The following is a 9,800-nucleotide window of genomic DNA, read 5'->3' on the forward strand; positions in this document are numbered from 1 at the left end:
AAGCTTCAGAAACTTTATATGTGTTTATTTCATGTCATTTTAGAAGTTCATGTTTAGGATATTAAAAATATACTTGTTAGTAAATCTAGATCCTGGTAAAATAATTCCAACAGGATCAACTTCGCGCTCTACTCAACAGTGAAATCAACTATTGTAGCATTAGTTTGTCATAGTTAAATGTTATGTAACTTTTAGGTATTAAATGTTATAACATTACTACTATTGCCTCCATTAATGGGGTAGCTTTTATTTTGGAACAAATAACTTTTATGATAGGTTTTTTTTCGAATATATCCTTTTGGAATAGATCCTTTTGGAACAACTAGGAAATTGGATCTTTAACTTTTGTGAAGTTTTTTTTAGAACAGATCCTTTTAGAACAATTAGTGAATTGAATTATTAACTTATGGGACAGATTTTGTTGGAATATGGATGCTTTAACATTTTCTATGTATTGGTGTCTTAAATCAAGTAGTTTATTGTATTTTTCTTATTGAAATGCTTTAACTTTTATGTCAGTATGAAAGATCTAACCTTGTGAAAGTATCTTTTTTTTTTTTTTTTCATTTCAAAACATCAAGCATTACATGAAAACTCAACAGGAATACTTGTTCAAGATCCTACTAATTAACAAAGTTAAATTAGGATCTTGAACCAAAGTAATACAAAAGTAACAACAACACCAATGACAATATTTCTACAAAGGGCACTTTTACTATTTTCTTGGCAATTCGAACAATGAGGAACTCGAACACTGGTACTGCTATCATGGAAGCTCTCACTTTTGTACAGGTTTGTAAGGTAATGTTGCTCATTTACTTCACCCACTTAACCTAGAAATTATTGATATTTCTTATTCCAGTTGACGATTCTTCCTCTACAGGCCAAGAATCACAATAGTGGCACGATCACACATACGAGGATCGATCCATTCCCAAAACTCACACCCACCACGACGCTGCCAGCCACAAACATTCCCACAGTACAGTGAAGAAAAACCCAGAAAAGAAAAAAAGAAAACAATTAAAAAGAAGAAGAGAATTCATGGGACCAAAAGGGCACTTTGCAAATCTTCTTCCTGGATTCAAACTCGTCCACGAGGTGTAAATTTTCAGGATTTTAGGCTCCTCGCAATCGCAACTCCTCCTTCGAACCATCACTATGTTCTTCTTCTTTGCACAACAATGGTGCTTGGTTTCTTTCTTTCTCTTTGACCCTCTTCTTTTTTTGTTTTTTTGTTTATTTATTTTCATTTATTTTTTGAATTTCATATCAATTGGTTTTCATTAATTGTTTTTAGTTTGTTAATCATCTACCTACGTGGGGAATTTCATGTAATATGACAAAGTTGATATGACACCGTGTAGGAGCCATCTGGCACGTAATAGAGCCACACCAATAGAAAGACTGCTCACCAAAACGATTGTTGAGTTCATGGAGTATAGCCCTAATTTTTCGAGTAAGGAGGTTAATCTGTAACGAACATAAAAATATAGGGAGTTTGACAGCAAATTACTCAAAAATTTACGAAAATTTATTATTATTATTATTTTATTTATTTTTTTTTATTATTTTTTTTTTTACTTTTTTAATTAAAAAATAAAATAAAAAATTTAAATTCAGTTTGTAAACCTGCAAAGAATTCCCTCGAATAAATAAAGTCTGCAAGGAAAGGGGAGAAAAAAACGTAGGAAGCATCGGGAGGAGGCATGGCCGGACGACAATACCTTTCAGCGCCCGACGCCATTACACTCCGGGAAGCCTCTCATTCGAGGGCAAAACCTACAATTGCCGACGCACGCCTCCTCCACCGTGTCGCTCAACCATCATCGGCCGCTCTAGAAGACCGAATTGCAATCCAGCACCGCGAGATCCAATCCCTACTTGTCGACAACCAACGGCTCGCAGCTACCCACGTGGCGCTCAAACAAGAGCTCTCCGCCACGCAGCAGGACCTTCGGGTTTTATCGGCGGCTGCAGCAAGCACCAAGGCCGAGAAAGACGCTCAGGTGCGAGATGTCTACGAGAGGTCGTTGAGCATGGAGGCTGAGGCGCGTAAGGTCGAAGACGTGGCCGCCGAGCTGGCTCAGGTGCGGCTCGACGTCCAGACACTCAGCGCGAGTCGGAAGGAGCTCGTTGTACAGTTGCAGGCCGTCGAAGATGACCTTGCCAAAGCTCGCCTTGATTCTAAGCCAGTCTTGGCTGTCAAGGCTGACATTGAAGGCGTGAACCGGGAGATTCAAAGAGGAAGGTAGTTTGTTTATACAGTTCTGGCTTTAATTCGTTACATATATAACTAGGTTTGATGAATTAGAGAATTATTCCCAAGTACGAAAGTGAACTTTTAATACATCTGTATGTGTCACAACCTTTGTTAAATATGATCATATAGACTTGAATACTAACTTTTCCCCATTTGATACTGAATGCTACTATTTGCATGTTTGTTGGTTTATGAATTCGGTTTGAGGAACCAATAAGAAAAGCCATTCTTGTGTGTCTTTTCCATCTTTTCTAATTTTTAGCTAAATAATTTTATTCAATGTTGTCAAATTTAATAGGTTGTCTTAGCCTAACTGGTAACCACACTCCACCTCCAGTATTGAGGTTGCCTCACCCCTAATTGGTAATCAAGTTCTGGCTGCTGTGAGAATTTTACTTTTTCTTTTTCGTTAATTGTGGATGGATGATACCTGAAAACCTTTTTTTGCACTCGGTTATGAATTTAATAATAATCTATAACTGCTTAGAACTATGTGTTTATTCTAGGAAGATATTGATAACATAGCAGCATGGTGGTGCTTTAGTTTTTTCCATTTATAGTGAATGTGGAACTCCCGAATATAGTATCTTTTAAGGGAAGAAAGCAACTGAAAGACTTTCCAACAATTTTGAGATGCATGTTTGACCGCGATCTATCATTCTATGCATGTGTGTAGGGATGCAATCGAACAGGAGAAGAAAACCCGTGTCCATAACTCTAAGCATCGTCAGATAATGGAGAAACATATGGCTTCCATGGCTAGTGAAATAGAGAAACTGCAAATTGAGCTGGCTAATGCAGAAAGGCGAGCAAGGGCTTCAGTTGCAGCCACTGTAGCAAACCCAAGTAAGTTAATTCCAGATAATCGTTTCCTCTTGAGCTGTAATCATTTTCAAAATTCAACTACACTTGAGGGTCTTTGTTTTTTTTTTTTCCTTCTCCTTTTCAAATTGGTCTTCAATTATAAGTTTTTTAATTTAGATGCAGGGTATGGTGCAATCTCTGGAAGCACTGAAATGGTCTATGGAGGACAATCATATCCCAACCCTTATAGCATGCATCGGGTATGGCCTTAGAATTTCATCATTCTCTTTCAATTATAAGATGTTTAGGGAAATGTGGTTTCCTAATTGTTAGATTTACACCATGGGAAGAAAGATATAAGACTATTAGCATCTTCACCAAGAAGTACACGGCCACACATGTTTGATATTCTCTAATAAGAAAATAATAGGTGATCACCTTATATGTCATTACATACTTGTCCTTAGTATCATCCAGATAGATCCTATAAACAGTACATAACATGTTTCACAAAATTATATATTATGAGCACACAGTGGTGCGGTGGAACCCCTAATGATTGTAGGGAACGCACACTAATGAGGGTTTTTGGTTAGAGGAACAAAAACACATGAATATGTATAAGAACAAAATGGAATAAAATATAATGTGCATAAAAAAATTATTATTTTATTTTTTATCTAGTATTGGAATGGTATTTCTTCTTATTTTTTAAGCAGAATATTCATTCCACCGAAATAATAGAAAAATCATTCTACAAATGACATTCTAATAATTTAAAATGCAACTAAATAAAAGAATAAAATGAAACATTTAGAATATTTTATATTTGAATTTGAAATACAATTAAAAATAAACTAATATTTTAGAAGATATTTTGTTACTCCAGTACTGTTATAGTCTTCTGGTTGCCTATAATTTCTTAAGGCAGCTTAATGTAGCAGGTGACAAGCAACAAGTGATAGGTCTAGCTCGTAGTTCTTAGGTAGCACATTGAAGTTTTTATTGAGAATGGTGAGGTCCTTAGAGAGTAGAGAGCAAGAAGCTCGTTACTATGGAGCATGTATTCATGTTGTCACTTTGTCATTACCACCTAATATTATGAGATACTTGATCACTTTCTTAGACGGTATATCAGTTTTCTAGACAGTGTTTGTTGTCTTTATAAGTTAACTGACATGTGTTGTCGGAACGAGTTCATTCATATAGTCGAGTTTTTAATCAGCTTAACAATTGTCTCTAGCTTTTGAGTCCGTTAAAGTAGAGCTACAAGTTCTGTGCATAATATACATGTTGATCTTATGAGGTATTTATCAGTTGTATATACTTTACAACCTAAAGCTAATGGAAGATATTGTTGCAGTTCAGGTGTACAGTTATTAATAAGTGGTGTAAAAATGTTACTGACGGAGTGCTCTCTTGACATAATCCTCCAATGATGAAATTTATAGAAGACACAATAATCATCTTAACCCTACAAGTAGTTTTGAATGAACAACTTAGATATTTTCTACACTTAATGATTTATAATAGACAGAATAATCATCTTAACCCTACAAGTACATTAGATTGTGAATTATGCGATTCAGAAACACCACATGAGATTAACAAGTCTACTAGGCACAAAAGTTTTAGCTTTACTTCATGGTCTTTAAAGCTAGAGCAATTACTATGTTAGTCAACTCATGAGGTCAGCGAGTATTAGTCTAGAAAATTGATATTTAATCTCAATAAGTGATTTAACATTTAAGTGTCTAACATATAACTAGATAAAAAATTGATTTTCAATCTCAATAAGTGATTTAAGTGTCTTAACATATAACTAGATAAATGTGAGGTGACTAATGGATAGTTTGTTATGAGGGTTTGATTTTTTGGAAATGAGAATTTAAAATCAAATTTATGTTTAGTATGATTTAAGTGAAGAATTTATATTTGTGTGGGTCCAACTTTGAAGTTTATTTTTAGGTAAACTCAAATTAACACTTTGAGATACCCAAACACCCCATAAGTGATGAAAAGCTAACTAGAAAGCTACAACCTTCTACATTAGGAATGCTCCCCAAGGACCTACTCCTTGCATACGATATATACTCTTAAGAATTTCGAGATGTTACCTAAGAATTACGAGCTAGATTTGTTGCCTATTTGTCACGTGTAACACTTGGAAATTTGAACAAGAAAAAAAAAAGGAACAGAAGAGATAATGTAATATTATTTGTATGTTGAATTTGAATTATATTATTTTGTATTTTTTTTTTAAATGGAATATTATTTTGTATTTAAATAGATATGGTCGCATTTGAAAGTGATTAATCTTGTTATTTTAAATTAGAATCAGTCGACACTTTCTGAAAACATGATGGGAAAAATAACCATTGTAAAGTGGCTTTTGTTTTCTCTTTCAAAAAAATAAAAAATAAAAAAATATATATAAATATAATAAGCTTTTGATATTTCCACGATTCTCTCAAGTGTGTTTTCTCCTAAAATTAGTTTTTTAAGTTATGTGTAAGAATCAGAAGTACAGATGCTTATAATGTGTTTATTTCGCTTTAGAATCACAATAAATTATTTACTTGTTTTAAAAATTATCTAAATTAAAATTATATTTTTAATATTAAACTAATGAATATGAAATTGGCAATTGAAGAGAGTAAAAGTGGGAAGCCCTCACTCATTCTTTGCGATGACGAAACCTCATTCCTAGATTAATTGAGTAAAGAATGGTAAGAATATTCATCATCTATTTCTTTTTTCTAAACAAACATTGATACATTCTGCTTATTAGGTTCAAAATAGTGCTGAATCCAATCCTCAATATGGATCTGAAACAGTTGCTCATGGATCAGGTGACATCCAGCACACAAACATATATCGGGGTTGAAACCACTATCTGCTTCTCTTGCTTAATTATTTATTTATTTATCTATTTACTGATAATTGATTGTATTTAGAAATATGACATTTTGCTTTTCTCAGTTATTTCTGCAATGGCTGTGATTTGTGTACAGTCTCCATAATGTATATCTTCGGCTTATTTTGTTTGTTTTTTTCTTTCTTTTTATTTTAATACCAAGTGATCCTTGGTAGGACTGATGCTTCCTTCCGGGGTGGAAAAACGGTTGGATTCATTTTATTAATTTTAGTCAAATGTAAACATAAAGCTTAAAATTAAACTTTAATAGCAAATGATTTTTAAATCTAGAACATAATATTCTCCATTAATATTGTTGCTTCGTATTTGAAAGGAAGTTTATGTCTCCCAACAGCTTCTTTATAATAGCAAAAGCTTTAAAAATTTAAAGAAAAGTGATGAAATAATGCTCCAATATTTTTTTTTTTTTTTTGAGGAATTTAACTGTTATATAAAACAAACAGAGTTATTACACAACAGTTAACTGAGGTGGACGAGTATCTTTAACCATATCTACTATGTTTCCATTAAAAGAGTATATTTAGCTAATTTATGAGTATCCCTATTAGCAGATTGAACAATATGTGATATCTGAACTCCAAGAAAATTGGGTAGAAGATTTTTACTATCAATTAAAACACAATGAAAATTAGAGACTAAAACATCAGCCGATTGCAATCTTTTGACCACTAAGAATCAGTTTCAATATAATTTACTAGGAATTACAAATTAATTAGCCATTGGAGACTGTACATGAGAGCTATAATTTCCATAATTTCTGGTTCTTCAAAATAGAGATTTTTTAAACTTTCTCTACATGAAGAGAAGTTTAAAAGCTTCTTCAAATATTTTTAATAATATATTTTTTTTTCTCTCCTATAAATTATTTTTTTATTAGTTTTTTTTTTCTTTGTTTATTTTTTTTATATTTTAATTAAAACAAATATTAAAAATATAATAGTTAAATGATATAAAGAAAAAAGATAAATATATGGTGTAATGTAAAAGTTAATGTAAAATAAAAAAAAATAATAATAAGACTTTGGTAATGCATTTTGAAAGACATAGAAAAAAAGCTATTGGGAGTGCTCTTGAGGGTGAAAACTAACATAATAGTACAATGTTTAATTTACAGTCCTCTGTTTTCGGCCAGTCATTTGTTCTTGGCTCAACCTGCATACTCAAGAGTGTGACATGTCCATAAATAATAGTAATAAGATGAGAATGTGAATGAGAAAAAAAAAATGGAATAGTCATTCCATTAAAATGATAAATATTATTTTCTTTTCAAGGGACAATAATATAAACTTTGTTTATTACTAATGATAATGACAGTGTCTACACTAAATTATGACCTGTGTTAATAAGAGCTATAATAGATGGATGAGATAAAAAGACGTTTTTCCTTTACGATCTGTAAAGAATATCAGTACCATGAAGTATGAATCTTCGATATACATAAAAGACTAATTATTTTAAGAAAGCACACAAAGATGATAAAACATCTTATTAATATTATAATTTTAAGACAAGGGCCAAAAGGAGGATACACATAAGTCATTCTCCTCACGTGGCATTCCCATAAATTACAAATTGCAAACGACACACACTTTTATTTTACCAAAGCCTCCATTCATAGAAAGCTTAAGCTTAACATAACACAAATCACAAACCCAACATTAAAACTCTCCCATGCTTATTTAATACTAGTACATATTCAGTTGTTGGTTTCACATGACACCGACACAAAATAGATTAAAGATAAAAAATAACATAAGTTTGCCTCAACCCCACCATTGGTGGACAGCAACTCCCTCATCTTTAACTCTTCCATACAAATCCAAGCATTCCCAATAAGCCCTCTTACTCTTATTTTCTCCCTTCCACCATTGGTTGTTGCACTCTAAAAACAACTCGTCCACCAAATGCATTGTTTTCCTCTTCACCATCTCCTCTACCACTCCTGCTTCTGCCTTCATCACAACATACTCTTCTTCACGCACATTTATCTTCAGCCAATCGGGGACATCATTCTCTTGAAAAATCACTCCACTACTAATAGCCCCTTCTTCAGGCTCCAAATCAAGGTTGTAAACCTCAAACTCTTGCTCCATTTTTGGGTAATCTTGATGAAACCATTGATTTACATCCCTTTTATCTTCAGGCAACCCCACATTAACAAAGACTCGACGCCTAAAACCGTCGAGAGAGTTTCCCATCAAATGGGGAAGGAACTTGATCTTCCTTGAGTAGTTCTTCAAGTTTTTTATAGGCCATCTCGGTGGCTCGAGCAATGCTTCTTCCAAATCTTCTAAAGCTGCGGCTTTCTTGGCCTCAGTTGCCAATCCCAAAAGCCGTCTCTTTGGGGAATAATTAGAAGCTGAAGAAGCTTCTGTAGAGCCAATTTTCCTCATGGCTACAATGGTGGATGAATATCGCCTTAGATAAGCGATCTTATAATTGGTCATATCCCGTAGAGTGATTGCCTTCTCATTGCTTAAGGGGAATGCCAAAATCCCACCAATTTTCACAATATGATCCACAAACTCAACGTCTACAGCCAAATTGGATGCGTAGACAAAATCAAACAACTCTTCAGAGAATGAGCTTTGGCCCTCCAAAGCCGTATCCATTACCATGTCCATTTGATTAGCATCAAAGTTTTTAAGCTTGTGAACGGTACTAGGAACAATGGGGCTAACAACCAAAGCCTTATTATTCTTCAATAGAAGCCCCTCGTCGACCAAATCACGGAGAAGCACATCTAATTGCTCAAAATCAATGGCACCAGTCTCGAAGCTGGAACCAGAATCAGCTGAGCTCCATCTCATTATGGACCCAATACATGGGAATGTAATGAAAATCACAGCCAGAAACACTGACCGAGAAATTACACGCAAAACCTTTGGATCAGGAAGCTTAATGACCAAAAGGGTATTTGAATTCAACCCCATTCTTTCACCATGGACATGCTTGCTCATGTTTTTGTTCTTGGCTCTACCACTCCCAGGAGCCAATTCCATAACTGTTTCCCTTTTAAACTTTTATTAGGAAAACAGCTAGATCCGATCCCTAGCTTAGCCAAAGCAGAGCTTGAGAATTGAATGATCAATTAAGCTTTAAATTTTTTTCGTTTCTCAACAGAAAAAAGTAAAACCCAGAACAGCAAATTGTTCGAAAATTTGATATAGAACAGAGACAAATGAATCTAACAATCAGGAAGAAAATGGAGGAACTAGCGAGTACAAAACCTGGAAGCGGTGTGGTTTCCACCCACGAGGGCTACTCGAGTGATTCGGATTCTACACCAGAGGAGCAATAGTTCTCTACTTCTCTCAAACTCCATCGTTAGTTTTTTTCTTCTTCTTTCAGCTCTTTCTCTCTCTCTCTCTACATTCCACTACCTACCCAGACGATATGAACCGGATCATCTGAAACCCAACCGCCATGGCCCGGTAAAGGAAAGAATCCGGCAATGTGGGTAAGCAAGGAAAATGAAGAGAGAGAGAGAAAGAAAAAAAAAGCAATAATAAGAAAAAGATGGGTTTGTGAGTTGTGAGATGTGAAAATGAATAATTGGAGAAACGAGGGAGATGAAGATAGATTTATATAAGGCGAAGGGTGAATCTGTGGTGTCCCATGCAAAATGGAGGTTTATTTAGTAAAATTTTGGCGTGTAAGAACAGTGTTAGTTTTTTTTTGGGTGTTTGACAAGAAATAATAGCAGTAATAATATAAAAAAGAAAAAGAGAATGATGAGGGTTAATTATAGATTATGGTGGAGTCCCATTATTAATTTAAGCTTAATTAAGTAGA

The 9,800-nt window shown here is 34.0% G+C and overlaps 2 protein-coding genes across 6 annotated transcripts; one reads left to right on the forward strand and one right to left on the reverse strand.

Moving 5' to 3' along the window:
• Positions 1 to 1,619: 1,619 nt before the first annotated feature.
• Positions 1,620 to 6,274, forward strand: LOC115719487 (protein FLC EXPRESSOR). 5 transcript variants are annotated; one of them, XM_030648561.2, is made up of 5 exons: positions 1,622 to 2,251; positions 2,940 to 3,109; positions 3,245 to 3,327; positions 5,721 to 5,796; positions 5,905 to 6,274. In XM_030648561.2, the coding sequence occupies exons 1-4, from the start codon at positions 1,710 to 1,712 to the stop codon at positions 5,775 to 5,777; spliced, it is 852 nt and encodes a 283-aa protein (XP_030504421.2). In that variant the 5' UTR covers positions 1,622 to 1,709; the 3' UTR covers positions 5,778 to 5,796; positions 5,905 to 6,274. The 5 variants fall into 5 exon arrangements, with proteins under 5 accessions (XP_030504417.2, XP_030504421.2, XP_030504420.2 ...); XM_030648560.2 differs by having other exon boundaries at positions 5,859 to 5,999; XM_030648557.2 differs by lacking the exon at positions 5,721 to 5,796 and having other exon boundaries at positions 1,620 to 2,251; positions 5,859 to 6,274.
• A 1,183-nt stretch (positions 6,275 to 7,457) lies between these two features.
• Positions 7,458 to 9,800, reverse strand: LOC115718971 (uncharacterized). Its single transcript, XM_030647804.2, has one exon. It carries the CDS (start codon positions 9,005 to 9,007, stop codon positions 7,769 to 7,771), a length of 1,239 nt encoding a protein of 412 aa, XP_030503664.1. The 5' UTR covers positions 9,008 to 9,800; the 3' UTR covers positions 7,458 to 7,768.

The sequence above is a fragment of the Cannabis sativa genome, chromosome 2 (genome assembly GCF_029168945.1).
Source record: "Cannabis sativa cultivar Pink pepper isolate KNU-18-1 chromosome 2, ASM2916894v1, whole genome shotgun sequence".
Taxonomy (NCBI): Eukaryota; Viridiplantae; Streptophyta; class Magnoliopsida; order Rosales; family Cannabaceae; genus Cannabis; species Cannabis sativa.